Consider the following 20,950-nt stretch of genomic DNA (forward strand, 5'->3'; position numbering starts at 1 on the left):
GGTCAGTGGCATGCAAAATAATGTAACTACCTTATACCATCATATATAAAAATTTACTCAAAATAGATTAGAATGTAAGTTTTGAAACCATAAAATTCCTGGAAGAAAACATATGCAGTAAGCTCCTTGACATCAGTTTGGAAATGTTTTTGTGGCTCCAACTCCAAAGGAAACAAAAACAAAAACAAAAAAAATAATAAAATAAAATAAGTGGAAGTACCTCAAACTAAAAAGCTTCTGCACAGCAAAGGAAGACATCATCAAAATGACAAGGCAACCTACTGAATGGGAGAAGATATTTGCAAATCATATAGTGGAAAATCATATATTCACAAACTGTGTAAAGAGCTCATACAATTCAACAACAAAAACAAAACAAACCATGAAGTTAAAAAAATGGGCAGAGTATCTGAATAGACATTTCTTGAACAAAGACATATAGATGGCCAACAGGCCCATGAAAAGATGGTCAGATCACTAATATCAGGAAAATACAAATCAAAACCACAATGAAATATCATCTTGTACCTGTCAAAAAGGCTAGTAGCAAAAAGATAAGAAACAGCAAGTGTCAGAGAGGATATGGAGGAAAAGAATGCTCATGCACTGTTGGTGGGAATGTAAATTGGTGCAGCCACTATGGAAAGCATTATGGAGATGCCTCAAAAAATGAAGAATAGAACTACCATATGCTCTAGCTATCCCACTACTGGGAATTTATTAGAAGAACAGAAACACTAATTTGAAAAGATATTTGCACCCCTATGTTCGTTGCAGCATCATTTACAACGACCAAGATGTAGAAAGAACCCAAATGTCCATCGATGGTTGAATAGATAAAGAAGATTTTAAATGGATTACTACTCAGCCATAAAAGGAATGAAATCTTACCATTTGCAGTGACATGGTTGGACTTTGAGGGTATTATGCTAAGTGAAATAAGTCAGAAGAAGAAAGACAAACACTGTATCACTTCATGATTTCACTATGTGGAGTCTAAAAAGAAAACCAAAAAAGGAATAAACAAACAAAATGAAAACAAACTCATAGACACAGAGAACAGGTGAGGGTAGTTACCAGAGGAGATGGGGATTGGGGGCTGGGTGACAGGGGTAAAAGTGATAGGAGCCTGAGTGGCTCAGTTGGTTGGGCGTCTGACTCTTGACTTCAACTTGGGCCATGATCTCAGGGTTGGGGGATCCAGCCACACTCCGTAGCTGTTGGGCTCCCAACTCAGAGACTACTTGGGATTATCTCTGTCAGCCTCTGCCACTTGCCCCTATTCTCTCTCTCTCTTTCTCTCAAATAAATAAATAAAATCTTAAAAAAAGAGAAAGGGATAATAAGGGGGGGTCAATTGCAGGGTCATGTATGATAGCTAGACTTTTGGTGATAATCAATTTGTAGTGTATGCAGACATCGAACTATAAAGTTGTAAACCTGAAACTTATATAATAAAAAAAAAAAAAAAAGGAAAAATATCATATGTCTTCTACCTGGAAACCCAGTCCATAGCAACTTTGTGCATAATTGATTTGAACACCCGTATTGTGTCTTTTGTATGCTATTGTAATAAGCATACTAATTCCAAAATGCTCATAGGGAGAACAAAGAATTCTACTGTAGCCCATAAAACTGTGTATTTTTGTGTATCTGTCTGTGTCTACATGTGAATTTAAAAATATATTACTGTCATATAGGTATTGAAGTCGCTATTTCAGTAGTGGCGCTTGTCAGAATAAATGACTTTGTTTCTTAAAACAGCAACAAAGAAAGACTGAAAACTTTTATGTGAAGGACTTTTCTGGAAGGTCTGAACAAAAAACAATCATGCTTTTATATCTGTCTTAGAGTAGGAAGGAAGGGGAAGACATCTTTTCCTCTTTACCACCCTGCAATACTTTGGTATTACATTTTAAGGATCTCACACGGTCAGTGGTGGTGATGCCCAGTGTCACCTGCTGAAAAATGGCAGCCACACCTGCCAGACAGTGTAGAAGTTGCTGAGAAGATGAGCAAAACAAGAGATGACTTTTGGGAGCTATTCACAGTAGAGGCAGCATCATGCCCAGTTGGAGCACGGGCACCGACAAGATGTGGTATTGTCATCCAGGGGGTGCTTATCAGAGTCTCTGTAAACATTTGCGAGACCTTTCATGGGACTTCACAGTTCCCCTGGGGAGAAAATTCAGAGGCTGTTGAGGTACCACATGAGCAGGTGGAGGAAAGCCTATGGAAACTTGAGTTATGTTTGCTCTCTACTTCTCAGGTCTTTTGATCCTACTTGAATTGTCCATTTTAAGGGTTGGAAGACCATCTTGTATTTCAAATTTATAAACTAACACTTTTGTGAATACTGGCATTCTCATGAAGGATTGCGGTATATTACTATTTTCTTGAATTTCCTAAAATAATAACACTCTCTGGATGAACAACTTACAAATTAACTTCTCTGTAATTCACACTGTGATATTACAGAGTTTATTTTCTCTTTTGTAACTTTACATATTTAGGTTAAAAAAATTTCAGTTTTCAAATTTTTCAGTTTTCAGATTTTTCAGTTGTCTCTTTGCTACAGTGACAAACAGCATAGGAGTAACAGGAAAAACAGAATGACTTCATCAGCAACCTTTTCAGTGTCTTAACTTTCCTTAAGATCTCATGTCCTTGGTCAAACCGAGTCTCCAGATGGCACTGTTGTCAGAAAGATCTAGGAAAACAGATGACCCGAATATATTTTTATATCTGTGTTTCAGTTTATAAATCACTTGTTTTGTGTTTGAAGTGTTTTTCAGGTCAAAGCAGTTTTGAGATCCCTCTTCAGCAGTTACTTGCCATTCTTACCTTATTCTTCCCATTTTCTGTATATTAGATACTTTTTCAGTCTGGAATTTATAGTTCCCAGTGCAATACCAAGAGCTGGTTGAGAATCCACTTTTCGTTCTCTGATAAAGTTGCAATGACAAAAGTACTTACTATTTGGTTTTTGAGAATTTCTAATCAACATAAATCACCATTATTAATGAATCATATACATACGTGGACCCACGATAGTATGGCCTTTTTTTTTTCATTACTGTGATAAAAATAACATCAGATCTACCCACCTGACAACATCTTATGTTGTCACTTTTATGTACTGTCAATTTTATGTATTGACAGCAATACGGTATTGTTAACTATAGGCACAATCTTGTAAAGCAGATCTCTAGAATTAATATAGTGTGTACTTCTGCACTGAGGCATATTTCAGAATTTTCCTCCCGGAACCTCCTTATTATGACATATTCTTTATTTTGCAGTAGGCTTTGCACACATTGGATAGAAGGCTTGGAATCAGAAGCATGTGTTTCTGTAAAAATTAGCCAGACATCGTGTGCTTGCTTTCCGAGTAAATGTTTATAACCTCTGTTCTTGGAGCTACTTCTTTGGATCAGGTGAACATTTGTACATGGAGGGCAAGAGGGTAAATGTTTTCAGGTTTACACCATTTTTCAGAATGTATTCATTGCTGTTTGTTACAAATTGGTTCTCCATTAGCATGATAAGTAAGAAGCCAAATAGCACATTCTTTGTTGAATAAGGTATTCAGAGAGTTATAGTCATAAATGACCTTGAAGTACACGTGGGGCCACCCTCCAAACCACCTTCCCTGGTCTAAACACATCCTACCTTATCTTGGCCTCCTCTTTTAACAATAACTTTCAACAATAACCTTTGTGTTAAGGCACTGGTGCAAGGTCTCCTGGAAGGCCCTGTCAAAATGTGCATACTGCCTTGGAGGGACAGGAGGGCTGTTTCATTAGCACAGTCTGGCAAACTGCCACCTTCAGTCATTTAACATCTAGTAATTGAGCTTTTTTATGTGCAAGGCAGTGTAGTCAAATGAGGAGAAAGGTGGTTCCCTGAGGACATGAGGGATTGTTAATATTTGATGGCTGTGAAGACAAAAAAAATATTTAAAGCATGGGGAAAATGGAACATTTCAGGACACAGAGATACCTAAATGGATGCAACTGGGCTCGCTCACACAGCAGTGTGTATAAAGGGGCAGTAGAGGGTTTGTCTAAATGATATTGAGATGGAGGCAATAACTTTGTTTAGAGATTTTTTTTAAATTCAGCGAATAAATATTAAGTATGTACAATGTGTCTGGCCATCAAGGACCTAGGAACATGGAAATAAATAAAAGTGGCAAAACCCTTGCCCTCAAGGAATTTAGGGGCAAGTGGTACAGGCTGTAAACATACAAACAAGTAAATGTGTAATGGCAGATGGTGATAAGGGATACAGAGAAAAAGAAAATGAACTGAGGGGTATAGGCAGTGCTAGGTGAAAAGGGCTAGGGGCACTGGGTGGGGTGGGGGGATGTGTGTTGCCATTTTGTTTAGAGAAGACCTGAAAGGCCAGATGGAAGTCAGGGGTCAGCTATAGGAAGGGGCAGGTAGAGAATTTAGGATAGAAACTACAAGTTCAGTGGTCAAAGGCAGAAAAACAGTGTGTTCAAGGACTAGGAAGGAGGTCAACATGGCTTAGAGAGAGCAGGCTGAGTGAAAGGATCCTGGGAGAAGTTAGAGAGGAAGTATGTGGAAAGCAGATCACAAAAAGCCTGGAAACCTAGCACATGCCTTGGATTTTACTCTGGATGAGCTGAATGGAATCCTCTGAATGAGGATTTTCAGCTGTGGAATGACATTCTCAGACATAGTTTAAGAGGACATCCTGGCTGCTGAGTTGAGATTATACTATATGGGTTCAAGGGTAGAAACAGGAAGATAGAAAGTATTACAACAATTCGAAGAGGAATAATGGCAGCTTTGATCCAAATTGTATTGGCGGAGGAAGTGGTTAGCAGTCAGATGTGGGATTTTTATTTGAAGGTAGACTTGGCATGATTTGCTGTTTTTTAATATGGACTGTACATATTGGTGCTTTTACCTTGAGGGTGGAGGTGTGTGGGGGTGGGCTCTGTACACAGAGCCAAGACTTGGGAATCTAAAGCTACAACACTCACTTTTTGTGGTCTTAGAGTCATGTGTAAAATATCCAGTAGTTGAAATGGCCAAGTGATTACACTATCCTGTGGAGTCCGCTCTAGTAGAGTATCTTCAGAAGACACGAACAGTTCTGAAGAGCCCTCTGTTAACAATCAAAAGATCCAGGCTTGTTTGAAGAGCCAATGTTGGATATAGTGCAAACTACTATTTTTCTCTAGTTCCAGGGTGGCTTAGGAGTTCAATTTTTCTTCAGTCTTTTGGGGTTGTGATGGTTAATTATATCTATCAACTCGACTGAGCCATGGGGTGCCCAGATTAAGCAACATTTTTAGGTGTGTCTGTGAGGATGTTTCTGGATGTGACTAGCATGTGAATCAGTGGGCTCAGTAAAATACATTGCCCTCTTCAATGCGGATGCCTATCAGCCAATTTGTTGAGGACCTAAATAAGATAAAAAATGGAGGATTGTTCCCTATATACCTGTTCAGCTGGGACATGGGTCTTCTGCCCTCAGATTGGGATTTACTCCATTCGCTCTCATGGTGGAGATTCAGGCCTTGAGACTAGACTGGTCTCCAGTTTACAGACAGCAGATCGTGGGACTTCTCTGCTTCCATAAACATATGATCCAATTCCTCAGAAATAATCTATCTCTCTCCTGTTCTATGTCCTCTGGGGAACTCTGACTAATACAAGGACTCTTTAAGCTACAAGAAATTTCTAGTTGAAGATATAATCATTTGCAAATAAAGTTTGATTCTGAAGTAAATTTTAAAGGAGACAAGAATTGCCTTTGATCTACTTTCACATTCAGGGCCTTCTCCTCTTTCTAGATGCTTTTTCAAACATGTGTTCTATCACATTCACATTTATCATGGCCCTACATAATTCTGAGCTAAAGTATTTACTTGTGACTTACTCTATTTAATAGAGTACCTCAGAGACCAAAATTTGATTTGACCTGCACAAAAGTCCCAGAAATAGAGCTCTGTGATTGATGGTGACATAGTAATTTTTTGCATTTTTGGAGGGTAGGTACCCCAGACAAGTACCCACAAATCACATCCTTTTTTTTTACAACTGCTGCAAGTGAGATGCACTGTTCTATTGAGACACTTGCTAAATCCCAATGACCAACTGTTTGTCAGCAAATGTTTACTGACTTCTTACTGTGTTCTAGACCCTGTGCTGGGTGTGGAGTCATAGCTATAGTGAAACAATCAAGACAACAATTCATATAAAGTGACTTATTAGGGACTGTTCCTGGAAAAAAAAATTAAATGGAGTGGGAAGATAGAATGAGGAGGAAGGAGGCCTAGTAAGTGGGTGGTATCAATGAAGGTCATACACAGGGTAACTCTGGATCAGTTCCACAGGGGAGTTCTGGAGATAGTAGGTCACAGCTGAGAGCTGCCCTGAACTTGGAGCAAGGAAGCTGCTCCAGGGAGAATGTTAGTTCTAACGCACTTCCAGATCTCCCACGAAAGGTGGGCAGAGTAAGTTCATGAAGCATGAAAAGGGTTCAGGCAGTTGATATTGAGAATAAGAGTACATCTAGATATCTGTGAGTATGAACATGGTAAAAAGATCAGAGGGGATATGGTAGGGTACCAAAAATGTCTTCTCCAGATTACTAAGTATACCACTCAGGTCTATGTATACTGAATGTTAAATTGACTCCTCATGCTGCAGGCTATGGGCTGGAGAGGCAAAACCATGCCTAGAATGTAGAATGGGTCTGGCCTGATAAACTCATCTCCAGGTAGGTGCTTGGTCTCTGTATGCGATGGTGCCATAGTGAGGGTTTACTATCTGTTTCTGCTGCTGATTGGTTGGATGTTCAACAACATCAGTCATTGTATCAGCCTTGGTGAGATAGCCCAAGCTGTTGGGTCCATGAAGAGCTTCCACCTCTGCTATGATGGCAGCTGGGTCTACTGTGCTAGTACTAGGATAGAAAGAACATGTAGTGTTTCCTTAATCTTCCCCAGTCTTTTCTAGGTGAACTGGATGCAGCAAAATTAGAAGATTAGGGCAAGGGGCGCCTGGGTGGCTCAGTCAATTAAGTGTCTGCCTTTGGCTCAGGTCATGATCTTGGGGTCCTGGGACCAAGCCCTGTGTCAGGCTCCCTGCTCAGTGGGGGGAGTCTGCTTCTCCTCCCTCTTCCTCTGCCCCCCCCCCCACTGCTTGTGATCTCTCTCTCTCTCTCTCTCAAATAAATAATAAAAAAGAAGAAGATTAGAACAAAAAATTAGGGCAGATTAAGGAAATCTGGGGAAGAAGCATGTGGATAGATCTGTGAGAATGGACACAAAGTGTGTAAAAATTTATCCTGCAAGTTGATAACCACTGGATAGCATCCACTGCAGAGCTTGAGATAAACAACCTGTAGATATGATGTCTCATTCTGTAGACATCATGAAGCCTCTATCCTTAGCCACCTCAGTACTAGCATAGTAGACCCATGGATATGTCACTGGCCAGAGGTGTGGGGCCAGGGGACACACTGTGAGATAGACTTGGGTCAGGACTCCATTATCATCTGACTGCTACATGATGTACCCACTGTTATAAGGGTTCCATGATGATGTTTTGGAAACTTATGGTATCAATGTTAGCTTGGATCCTGTAGCTAAAAGTACAAGGCAGATATGGATATTCCCTGTTTCCTAGTGTAAAGTTATTTGTATAAATATTCACAGTATTCTTCAGGGAAGACAGAAAAGACCAATATTGCATATCCTTGCTGTGGATTGCAGGATTCTTCTTCAGGTGGACTTGAACTTTCCTTTAAATAATGGGGTCTGTCTGAAAACTGGGTCAATTCTGGAAACTGGGAAAGGGCCTTCATTCGTCCATTAGTGCACATGACATTAGTCTTCTGTTAATCTGTTCTTCATTAAAAACATTTTTTAAATTATATATTATCAGGTAATGCCCTTGTTCTCTGTTCATCTGTCTCGTCCTAGAAACAACTTGGTTTATTAGATATCGCTACAGATACTTGCTTTGAAGTATCTGGCAGGCAGCTTTGATGCCTGTTATGGTAGCTGTTCCCCTGCCTCTGGTGATTAAGTGGTACTATCTGGTCTCTGCTCTTCAAATCCTACCCTTCCAACTGAGACAAGAAAATCAATTTCATAACAGCATCCCTACCTTCAATCCTACTAAGAACAATTACCAATAAACTTCTTGACAACACCAGTGTCCTTCTCACTAGTACATTCTTTGACACTTAGTAAGAGGAGTGTCTTCTGGTGTTTCCCAGGGAACATGGTCTCCTGGTAGAGTTTTAGGTTTTACATAACTAGCTCGTCCACTTCTTTGAGCCTGCTGATCTCTTTTTCAAACTCTACCAAAGACGCTCTGGTATTTCTACCTTAATTAATATGAGTCACTGGTTTTTCAAAGCTTCTAGGAACAAACTAAACAAAATATATTGACTGTAAGTACCCCTGCTGGGGTTTTAAGTTATAAGAGTGTGCCCCATAGCGAGAAATTCCCCCCTACTGAGCCTTAAAATCTTTTCCATTCCAGGACTTTCAATGTCCATTTCCAGGTATATTCTTTTGGCTCCTTTCAGTACCTATTAGCCAGATTTTGTATGTTCTTGAGTGAATAATGCTTTTCTTCCCTTTGCAGAGGCTATACTTTGCCAATAAAATCATGTTGGTCTAGTAGATAGGAAGAGAGGAATTGACTCATCTTGAGGGACAAGTATAATTTTACAAAGCGTTGGTCTCAGTGGAGAGTTCTATACAGTCTTCAACAAGAGGAACCTGTAGTCCTCCAGTTGGATGAATTGAGTCACATTTTCAGGCCCAGGGGATTAAGGGCACTGGGAGTTCAATGATTTTGTATGCATCCCAGGTATCTCTGTTCCAAGTCTCAGGATCCCATTCCTTCTTTATCACAATCTTACTTTTAGCATAAGAACTTGCCTAGGTACAAATCAACCTTCTTTGCAGCTTTGTTACTCTCACTGTCAGGTTCTGGTCCTGGCTTCAGCAGTCCTCCCTGCAGCTCCAGATGTGATGATCCCCTTAAATATGCTGCTATGGAGAAGACGGGGCTTTCACACTCTGTTTCGAATTGGTAATTGGCTCACCTAAATTTGCAATTCTCTTTCTCCACTAGTGACACTTAATAATAACTTTGATCCCCACAGTTTTTATAATAATTAGCTTCACTACCATACATATAAAATGCTAGAGATATAGAGATATTGTACAATCACTATACACCCTTTCCATTGCATCCCATCCAATTTACTGCACATGGAAGTTTTACCAATGGTCCCAGGTTTTTGTCACTCTATTTACCATAAACAATGGGATTCCTATTGCCTTCTAGCTAGTGAATCACCCAACTCTAGAAACCTACGGTGGGTGTCGATCTCAAGGATCATTTCTGGTATCAGTTGTCTTAGGCTGGGTTTTCCAGGAGCAACTCCTGAAATAAGGATATATGTGAAAGTGATGGGAGGAGGCGTTACCAGGAAGACTGGCAGGGCCGTGGGACAGTGAGGCCCGATAGGGAAAGAGGCAGAACTAGAGGGAAGAACTTGGCCTCATTCATGTGGGGAAGATGAAAAGACATGTGGCTATACCTCAGGGCTCTCATGCATGACCAGGAGACAGGAGAGCTGGAATCTTTGTTCCTCTGCAGCTCTGACACTGGCGAAGGCAGCTGTCATTGCTGGAACCTCAATTCCCAGGCGGTTCTGGTTCTTTGTGTGTGCAGGCTAAGAGTTCTGGCCTCCTGAGGTCCATCCTCTCAAAAAGAGGTATGGTCCCTTGCTGCTGGGAGTGAAAGCACACTGGTGGACATAGGATGCACAAAACTGTAGGGGTCTAAGAGGATTCGGGAGGAGCACCAAAACTCTCTTCCAAATGGGTGATAATGGTAGATGATAAGCAAATAAAAAATTAATTGTCAGAAGGAATGGCCTCTTTTGGTATGTTAGACAGCAAAGGTAGTATCCATTTCCCACTACCTCTGAGCAGTAGTCTCCAGAGTAGATTTTTAGTCTCAAAAATTTTTAGATGAGGGGCTCCTGGGTGGTTCAGTGGGTTAAGCCTCTGCCTTCAGCTCAGGTCATGATCTCAGGGTCCTGGGATTGAGTCCCACATGAGGCTCTCTGCTCAGCAGGGAGCCTTCTTCTCCCTCTCTCTCTGCCTGACTCTCTGCCTACTTGTGATCTCTCGCTCTCTCTCTCTCTGTCAAATAAATAAATAAATAAAATCTTAAAAAAAAATCCAGATGATCTATCTCACTGGTACTTTAAACAATTCCTCCTCTTTGCCTCCTCCTCATTTTTTTCTCTATTTATCCATTAAAGAAATTTAGGAAATGGCAAATCACTGACCATATTGTGGACATTTTTGGTGTTTTGCCTCCTAATCTTTATTCTGCAGATACATTTTTTTTTAAAGATTTTATTTATTTATTTGACAGAGAGAAATCACAAGTAGGCAAAGAAGCAGGCAGAGAGAGAGGAGGAAGCAGGCTCCCTGCTGAGCAGAAAGCCCGATGTGGGGCTCGAACCCAGGACCTGGGATCATGACCTGAGCCGAAGGCAGCGGCTTAACCCACTGAGCCACCCAGGCGCCCTCTGCAGATACATTTTATTAATTTTATTCTTGGGGCACTGGATGGTTCCATTGGCTAAGCATCCAACTTCTGATTTCAGCTCAGGTCATGATCTCAGGGTCATGAGATCGAGCCCTGAGTGGGGCTCGACACTCAGTGTGGAGTCTTCTTGAGATTCTTTTCTTCTCCCTCTGCCTCTCCCCCTGTACATGCACACACACTCTCTCTTTCTAAAATACATAAGTCTTTAAAAAAATAATTTTGTTCTTTAAACTATTTTCAGATGGTTGCCTTTGCTCAAAGGAAATTTGGCTAATACGGATCAACCATTCAACAAAAATGTATTGAGCACTTTGTATGTGTTGGACAGTGTTCTAGCCACTGAGGTCACAGCAATGAACAAAATAGGCAAAAACATTTGTCCTTTAGTTGGAGAACGAAAGATAATAAGTTAATATATAATACATTAAATGGAGATAGGTTAGGAGAAAAATAGGTTTGCAGGGAAAATGAGTTGGAGGTACTCTGTGTATGTGTTAATTTTGGAGGGTGATCAGGGCAAGACTCTCCAACAGGCGGTAGTGAGAAGAGATCTGAGGGAAATGTACTGAGGCAATAACAGTACAAATTCCTGGAGAAAGGACTATGATTAAGGGGCTCAGGAACCAGCTAGGAATCATTGGCTCAAGTGGACTAGACCAGAAGGAAAGTTGAAATCATAGCAGTTTTACCCAAAGTGAAGTATGAGCAGCTGAATAACCGGGGTCTTAGGGACCATTTTAAAGACTCTATTTTTTAATTCTAAGATAGGAGGTCATGGGGAAAGTTGGAGGAGAAGGGTGTCATGATCTGATTCACAGTTTAAAAGATTCACTTTTATTGCTCTGTGAAATAGACCTGCAAGGGAGCAGAGGCAGAAATGGAGAGGCTGGACAGGAGGTTGTTGCAGTGATCAGAGTAAGACTAGGGCAAGAGTCATACCCTGGGAAAGATAGGTCAGGTGATGGGGGAAAAATGACAGTAGGATTTGCTGGTAAATTGTACAGATTAGGTACAGAGTTTATAATTTGGTAGAACATTTCATATTTCAAAAAATTCATCTCTAATTTATATTTGCCCTAAGGTTGTACCATAGTCTCTAACTTCAGGGAAGAAAAATATATTGAAAGGTAATTCGACTACAGAGAGGAATGCTGAAACTATAGGCATTTCTATGGGTTATGAGTTACTGATAACTCCTAGTAGGAATTAAGCAAGCAAGGGTAGTTTTAGTCATAGAGCTACACAAAAAGTATGACTTATCCCTGATTTTGATGAGCTATTGGATCCCCAGCAATAATTAAGATATAGGTAAAGATATGTGATGTATATTATAATATGCATGGAGAAATTTCCTATATGAAACATCTATGGCACACACACACACACACATGCGTACATTTTCTGATTTCCCCAGATTCTACATACAGTAAGAATTCAGAAATCAGATAAAGTTGATCTAGGTTAAAGACAGTCACTGAAAGCTTTACTGAGGAAAAATACTTTAGAGTTTGCTCTCAAGGAAGCACAGCATACCCAACAGGGAGATGGGTCAATAAAAGAAGTTAGTAGTAGAAATGGGCAGAGTGTATAATGGGATAGAGGTTGGCCCGATGTGAATAATGAATGAACAGAATCCTCCCCCACCAGGATTCTGAATGATCCCGTGATGCTTAATCTATTCTGGTGAGCAGATACTTCGAAAACTTAGTAAGTGGTAGAAAATGCACATTAACACAAAATTTTACATACACTTTAGGGAGTTCTTAGATATTCCAAAGCTAGAGGGTCCATGCAACTTTAAGCATTTTGATCTTGGTATTGCATAGCAACTATGTTTTAATATCCCTTGTGTTCTGAAATGTTTCAACCAACTTTGCCAGAAACATCAAATCAGAACATCATTGATCTGACTGAAAGTTACAAAGTAGATTGACCCTGTGGCTGGTGAATGATAAGAAAATCTTTAAATTCCTTCATTCTCTAAACAGTAAAGCAAGGAAAAGATGCTTTGGTATTTCTAAACACTTGATTGCCTTCCCTATATAGAATGGGTAGGCATGCAGAGGATGTTGAATGCGTTGTTATCCATGCATAGATGTAGTTTTTCAGTGAAATATGTTTACCTTAGAGTGGAGATGAACAAGGACATTTGAGGCAAGCTGAGGAAAGATCCATCAACTACAATTTTAAGGAATAAGCTAAAAAATGAAATTCAGCTTTTCTGCTCCATATAATTCTGCAAGTAATCACCAGAGGCATCAGGCTATGGACTGTGAGGGCAGCAAGTCATAGTTGTTTTTTTGCTAGTAAATTACATACTACCTATGAGCTATTTATTTATTTACCTATTTCAAGCTCATTACAATGCACCCTTTGTAGAGCTCTCTGGGCACGGGTACAAAATAATAATGGCTTGGTAAGCTGTGTGCTCTGAAAACCCTGCAAGCAAGTAGAGTCAGGTGGAATTGACACAGCTGAACTGGTTGCTGTCAGTGAAGTGTGGGCTGACCTCCAAGGGTGTAAGTGTCACCATAGCAAAGCACTTTGTGAGCAGAGTGAGATGAACAGCAATTATCTCTTTCAGAATAGCAATCTCGGGGATGGTCATTTTCTCTGTCTGATTTCTCAGTTGAAGACTGTACTGCACACTTTAGGGAAATGCCTTGAGTTTTCTGTACGGCATTATGCTCTTGCATGGCCCCTGCGTGACTATCCATACGGCAGCCAGGTGAAATTGGTCTGAGCCAAGACAGAATAGCAGACGGCCCTGATTTAACTAAGACCTTAAAAACAAGAAAAAAAGGTACAAAGGCAGTGCCTACCATTATTTACTCGGGCACATAAAATGGTTAAGTATGATCTTGACAAGCAAGCAGGCTATGTTCTGGACTGGGTTTTACCACTCACTCATTACTTTCTGGCATCAGTTCCTTTGAGCCCTGGTATCTTCATCTCAAAATGGAGCTATTAGTATTTGATTCCTAAAGCTTTCTTGAGGCTGAAACAGATAATTCATATATAAATCTCTTAGCCGAGTGTATAACGTAGCAAGTTCTCGATATATGTCTCTTCTTGTCAGTTCGACTTTGGACTTCCCTCACTGCTGTGAACAGTGCGGGTACTGTCTCCCAGGATTTTCTCCCTTTCTAGCTACGGCTAGGTCAGCTTGGGAATCACCCCTCGGCTCTCTGGGCCCCTCTGGCCGCAGGGGGAATCTTGCTCCTGTTGCTCTGACTTGACGTACAGATGAGGAGAGAATGCTGCATTCACCACCAGGCTTCATGAGGGCAGGTGTGGTTCTCACTGGGTCTCTCAATATACAACTTGGATCAACTCTTCCCATGAAAATGATACTCTATTAATGTTTCATTACAAAATTTTTAGGTTTAATGTTTATGTATGAGTAAACATAGAAAATCATGATTATACTGTTGGTACTGGTTAGGAAACTGCTTTCTTTTCATGTAAAAACTGATGGTGGACATTTTCCAATGTAATGAAATATTCCTTCAACATAATTTAAAATGAGTTATCGTGTTGCATTTTTTTCTGAAAATGGAGGACATCTCTGTTTAAAAGTAATATAAACCATCCCTTATTTATCTCCTCAGAAATAATTGCTCTTAAGACTTTCATTATATCTTTCAAGATGCTTCTGCAAGTGTAAACTATAATGTATATATTTTACATAAACGTAGTTACACCACACATTGTAATCCAGAACCTGCTGTTTCAATTCAACAAAAGATTGTGGACATCTTTCCATTCAGTATAAAAACCTACCTCAAAAAAAAAAACAAAAAAAAAAAAACCCCAAAAAACAGTAAGTAGTATTCCATTGTATGGATATAGCATTGTTTTACTCAATCTTTTATCATTGGCTGTTTTGATTATTTTAAGTGTTCTGTATTATACAGTATTCAATGACCATCTTTATACAGCACATTTCTACACTTGTACTCTTGTTTCCTTAAGATAAGTAATGAGAAATGGAATTTCAGGATGAAATGGTATGCACATTTTGAATGTTGGTACAAATAGCCCTCCAGAAATACTGAATATTTTACATCCCCTTTCAAAATGCATGAGATGTCCTATTTCCCCATACTTTTGCCAGAACTAGACTACTGGTTTTTGTTTTTTGTTTTTAATTCCTTGCTAAATTTAATATATATTTGGAAGCTGTTCTAAATATCTGTTGGAATTCAAAAGTATATGAATCAGAGCCCTATATTTGGCAATATAATGTAAATGATTAATCCTTCTGTATAGCCTTCTCTTTCTACAGAAACCATGTCATTCCTTTGGGAAAATATTCACTATGTTCCAAGCCACTGACAAAAAATATAAGGCTTATAAACTTTTTGATACAATGGCTGAATTTCTCAGTAAATATTTATTCAATGTCTATAATCCTACACCAGAAAATTTATAAACCTGGCTTCCATTAAAGGTATTGTGATTCACTTTAACATTTTAGAAGTAAGAAATTATCTTATTCAGTTAACTTTCAAGGACTTTACTGAAGACTTTAGGAAAACTTGAGGGCTCAGTTACTCCTTCTAGACGTGCTATGTAAGATGCATTTATTTTGTCTGCTACCATACTTATCTTGAGACCTCATTATCTGGGAATGTGCCATGGCTCTGTGGCTAGAGGTCCTGAGGGAAATATTTTCACCCATCATAATATCAGCCTTTCAGTTTTGAAGGTGGAATGTGAATCACAAATTTATACTCTAGTCTTCAATTTGTAAAAAGATAGTGCGAGATAAAATGAAAAAGAATAAGTGGACGAAAAAAGCTCTTCTCCTTGTCTCCAGCGTACTGAGTTTGCACGCGGCTATTGCCACTGTTCTAAGGGGTTGACATGTTCAAATTACAGGGAAGTCTGTTCATTAGAAAGAGTATTTTAATAATTCTGGCCTTCTGATGAATACAGGGAGAATATGAAAAATACAAGTGCCTGCAGAAGATATCATTTGATGCCATACAAATGTCAGCACTCAATTAAAGGGTTACTCAAATCATTACGGAATGTGAATCAGAATGTGATCCTTGGCAGAGCCTTGAGTGTACGCTGGTTAAAAGTTCTTCCTCCTTCCCTCCCTTCCCTGCCTCCTTCGTCTCCTCCCTTCCTTTCTTCCTTCTTTGGAATTAATTCATATATGTCAGTTATGGCATGATATGGAAGCATTTTCATCTTTTCACATTTTGGAAAAGCTTTATAAATATTTTCTTTTGACAAAGCTGATATTTGGGAAGTCTTTAATATAAGGGCCAAGAAATTTAGAAAGAAGAAAAAAAGAACGTATGCTGACAGCACACAATCACTTCAGCACATGTATATATTGTGATCCCATAGCATTTTGTTCTCACTGCTGAATAGAACTCGTCACATTGTGCCTTCCACTGTGTTATCTCCTTCAGGCAGGGCCACTATCTTATTCCTCTCTTTATCTCTCAAGAACACCTTGCGATGACTGGAGCATCAATTAATTATTTCAAGAAATCCGTTTAATAGTTGAGTGATTTGTGGGTTAAAAACAAGCTGTCCTTTAGCTAAGAAGGAGGGGAGATTTTTAATGAGGACCGCCCCCACAGAGGAAAAGAACTTCGATAGATGTAAGGAGAATATACAAGGGAATAAAAAAAAATTATTGAGTTGGAAGAATGAATTGGAGGAAGTGGGAGAAAAATGGCTTGAACTCTATGGTTCTTAGAAAGGAGATTTTGTTACAATGGGAACGATTGCAACAATAATGCAGTCCTTAGGGAGTACTTTCTTCTTTAATATGATAGTTGAGATGGTTGATCTTTCATTTTTCCTGTTACCTTCAGAGACATTCTGGTATCCCAGGGTCTCTGTTGGTGTAGGGATCCTCATCTTGTGGAAAATGATAGCAAAGTGCCAAGAGGCTATTTGTTTGAAGGTGTTGGCAAATTCAACACTTCTTTTTCCCTTCAACATAAATCTTCACTAATCAATCAAACAATCACAAATCTACCATAGTCTACCATAGAATCTGGCAAATAAGCATTAAGTAGTTCATACATGAGTTGTTTTCTGACCTACATCACCCAAACCCTCTCCTTCTCCTAGGAGGTAACAGCAAAAAAATTGATTCTGCCTGGCAGGGCACTGTAAGATGTGGGGCTTTTAGAACAGCTGTGGAAAATGGCTAAGACAGTGATTCTTAAAATCTGTTTGGAAGATTAAATAGGGATTTCATGCAGTATTTCAAGCATTTGTAAGCAATTTCTATTTGGATGCTTTTCAACCTTTTTTTTCTCCTTTTTTCTTGCCTTGTGATAATTCAGTTGTAGAATATCTCTACAGGAAAGAAAATAAATAAACAGTTTCTGGGACAGAAGCATATCAGAATTGGATCTTAGCTCTTGTACTACAACCCGCACCTGAATTTTTACCCCTTCTACCTTGTCTAATTTAGAGGCATCTTGCCTGAAGTATTTTATCACTTCTTTCCCTTGGAATTCTAGAGCTTGGAATATTTGTGAAGAGAATGTGCAGAGTGGGAATAATGGCTGATAATGTTTTCCATGAGAAGGATACATTTAAGTCTCCTTAGCTAAAACTGTATGATCATAGTTTGAGAAATATTGTTACCTCAATTATTAGTCACAGTGGGTTTTTCTTCCTGATTTACATCGACTCTGAAGATAGCTCAGGTAGGCAAAATATCAGCAGACAATTTTTGGACCTCACATTAGAACGAATTTTTCACTCAAAATTTTATTGCTTTCTTGCAAATGATTGAACAAATTAGGTAGGCAGATATTTTAGTGTCTCTCTTCTTTAAAAATAAATTTCTATGGTCATAGCAGTATATTACAATTTGCCTGCTTCTGGTTTAGAGAAATATTTGTTGGATGCTCTTTGAATTACGTATTCTATCTAACAATCATAGTGAGTTCCTTCCATGTGCCAGGCCTCTACCTAGTCTATTCTTAAATAAATATATTGAAAGGATTCTATATTATCATAATCATTTTAGGAGGAGAAACTGCAGCTAGGAAGATTGCAGATTGCCCAAGGTGTCAGACCTGATGAGTATCCATGTCAAGATTCACACCCAGATCCAACTGCACTTAAACTTCTTAGTTTGTCACTTTGATCAGTTTTGTCTGTGGCTTCTTAATATCCATAGAGGATCAAATTGTTTATCATGGCAATTAAGAGTAAGTAGAAGTTGTCTAGAATACAAACTTTAAGTTTCCCAGAGAAACTCTCAATTGCAACCCCATGAGTTCAGGTCATTGGGCAGAAAACAGTGCTGCAAAAAGATTGAATATAGAAAGTGTTCAAGCAGCTGGTTGAAAGGAAGTCAGTGAATACCTATAAATGAGGAATATGGTTATCTCTAGGCACTGTTTTTTTCCTAATACTGGTAACCTGTCTCTCTATATGGTGATTTAAAAAAAAAAGATTTTAGGGGCACCTGGGTGGCTCAGTGGGTTAAAAAAAAAAGATTTTATTTATTTATTTGACACAGAGAGAGATCACAAGTAGGCAGAGAGGCAGGCAGAGAGAGAGGGGGAAACAGGCTCCCTGCTGAGCAGAGAGCCTGAAGCAGGGCTCAATCCCAGGACCCTGAGATCATGACCTGAGCTGAAGGCAGAGGCTTAACTCACTGAGCCACCCAGGCACCCTTATATGGTGATTTTTTAATTATTATTTTTTATGTATAGTCAAGTCGTTTCATTCATTTTCTGTATTTGTTTCCCAGTCACACTGCTCTCTTCATCATCTTTTGAACATGCAGTGCACATTCCTGAGTATTGCTTTTGTGAAGGTCACTTCCTCACATTTAAGTCTTCTGTTTCTCTTTGCCTTCCTGAAAATTTTCCAACTTCACAGCTCCCCTTGTGTTCCATATCCTATATTATGCCTACCCTACTCTACTCAGTTCTTTGGTATCTATTAAAGCACTTATTTGGAATTTACATTATATTGTCATATACACATGTCTCTTTTTTTATTTTGAAATTTACACATTCAGAAAAATAATACAAATGGTATGAACTTTTATATATCATTTACCTAGACTCACCAGAAGTTAATGTTTTAGATACTTATAGCCTCTCCCACATCCACACACGTACATACCATTATAATTATTTTCTGCACTATTTGAAATTAAGTTGCAGACAAGAGTTCCTCTGCTCCTACATATTTAACATGTATTTTCTAAGAAAAGGACATAGTCTCAGGTAATCACAGTTCAATTAACTCTGACAACTTTGATATAAAATTAAACTTCTTCCTGTTACAATGTTTTTGAGTTCTAGAATTTGCTTTTGGTTGTTTCTTAGAGTTTCCATCTCTCTGCTTATATACCCATCTGTTCTGGCATGCTGAATGCCCTTAATATACTAAGGGCATCCACTTTTTCCATTGGAGCCCTTAGTATACTAATCACAGTTATTTTAAATCCCCCATCTGATAATTCTAAAATCTCTGCCATATCTGAGTCTGGCTCTGGCATTTACTTTGTCCCTCAAGACTGTTTTTGTCTTTTTAGCATGTCTTACAATTTTTTGGTGTTAGTTGATTGTGATATATTGGGTAAAAGGAACTGAGATAAATAGGCCTTTAGTGTGTGTTTTATGTTTATTTAGCTAGAAGTTAGTCTGTGTTTATTGTTTGCTGTAGCTATTGGTTTCGGGACCTAAAAGGTCCTCAGTGTCTTATATTTGTCTCTCCTACTGTCTTTAACTTTCTCTAGAAACTGTTTCTTAGAGTCTGAAGTTTGTAGTTATTTCAATTATAATCATCTGTTATTAGACAGGAATCCGATTGATGTGGTGATAAGGTATAGGGATAGAGGAAGCATTCTATACTCTTATGATTAGATCTTGGTCTTTCGTTAAAATTTTATTTCTTTGTGGAAAGAACACCTAATATGAAACCTACCCTATAAACAAATTTTAAAAACTGTAACACAATATTATTAACTGTATATACTACGTTGTACAGCAAATCACTTAACTTATGTTACATAACCAAAACTTAACACTCATTGATTAGCGATTACTCATTTTCTTTTCCCCTTGGCCCCTGGCAATCAACAGTCAACTCTCTATAATTCTTTGAGTTTGACTATTTTAGATAACCTCATGTGAGTGAAATCATATAGTATTTGTCCTTCTATGACGGGCTTATTTTACTTAGCACTATGTCCTTAAGATCCACCCATGTTGTTGCATGTAGCAGAATTCCCTTCTTTTTAAACACTGAACACTATTCTATTGTATGTGTGTGTACATGTGTATGTGTACATAAAACATCTCTCTACATTCATTTATGGATACACACACACACACACACACACACACACACGTTATATTGTGACTGCTGTGGATAGTGCTGCCATGAACATGGGAGTGCTAATATATCTTTCAGATCTTGATTTCAATTCTTAATATAAATATCTAGAAGTGGGAATGCTGGATCGTATGATCGTTCTATTTCCATCTGCTTTCCATAATGGCTATATTGGTTACATTTATACCAACAGTGTGTATGAGTTGCCATTTCTCCAAGTCTTGGCTGACACTTGTTATCTCTCTCTCTCTCTCTGATAATAGCCATAACAGGTATGAGGTGATATTTCATTGTGGTTTTGATATTCCACTTCCCTGATAACTAGTGATACTGAGTACCTTCTCAGGTATGTGTTGGCCACAGTATGTACCTAAAGCCCAGGTAAACAAAAAAAACTAATGGTGTGAAGAGAAGTTAAATGTTATGCCTGACACTATAACACTGTACTGATTGTTCCAAATACTAGTTGTACTGCTCTGTATACAATTAATAATATTAGACAAATATTAGACAAATGCAGAAATAAATCAATTATTTTGGCAGAATATTGTTCTCATTGCATGTGTAGTTTGAGTGCAGATTCCAAACTTAGGGCTGAGTTTCTTTTGATATGACAAAAAGTTTGTTTTGATCAAAAAGTCAACAATATATTAGACCAGATGGACATAACAGATATTTGTAGAACATTCTATCTAAAAACAACAGAATAAACATGCTCTCAAGCTCACATGGAACATATTGCAAGATAGACAAGATATGAGGCTTCAAAAAAATCTTAATAAATTTAAGAGGATTGACATCATATCAAGCATCTTTTCTAATAACAATGATATGAAACTAGAAATTAATTACTTAAAGAAAACTGGAAAATTCACAAATATGTAGAGAATAAAAGACATGCTACTGAACAACCAATGGGACAAAGAAAAAGTCAAAAGAGAACTAAAATAATTCCTTAAGACAAGTAAAATGGA

The 20,950-nt window shown here is 38.6% G+C and overlaps 1 protein-coding gene across 1 annotated transcript in view; it reads right to left on the reverse strand.

The window, feature by feature from the left end:
• Window positions 1–3,837, reverse strand: part of LOC111152890 (nuclease-sensitive element-binding protein 1-like) — a 44,048-nt gene extending 40,211 nt beyond the window's left edge. The window contains 2 exon segments of the mRNA XM_022511617.1: window positions 1,929–2,003; window positions 3,673–3,837. Of these exon segments, the coding sequence (XP_022367325.1) occupies window positions 1,929–2,003; window positions 3,673–3,837 (240 nt within the window).
• Window positions 3,838–20,950: the final 17,113 nt, after the last annotated feature.

This window comes from Enhydra lutris, unplaced genomic scaffold, assembly GCF_002288905.1.
Source record: "Enhydra lutris kenyoni isolate GAN:26980312 unplaced genomic scaffold, ASM228890v2 scaffoldscaffold3, whole genome shotgun sequence".
Lineage (NCBI taxonomy): Eukaryota > Metazoa > Chordata > Mammalia > Carnivora > Mustelidae > Enhydra > Enhydra lutris.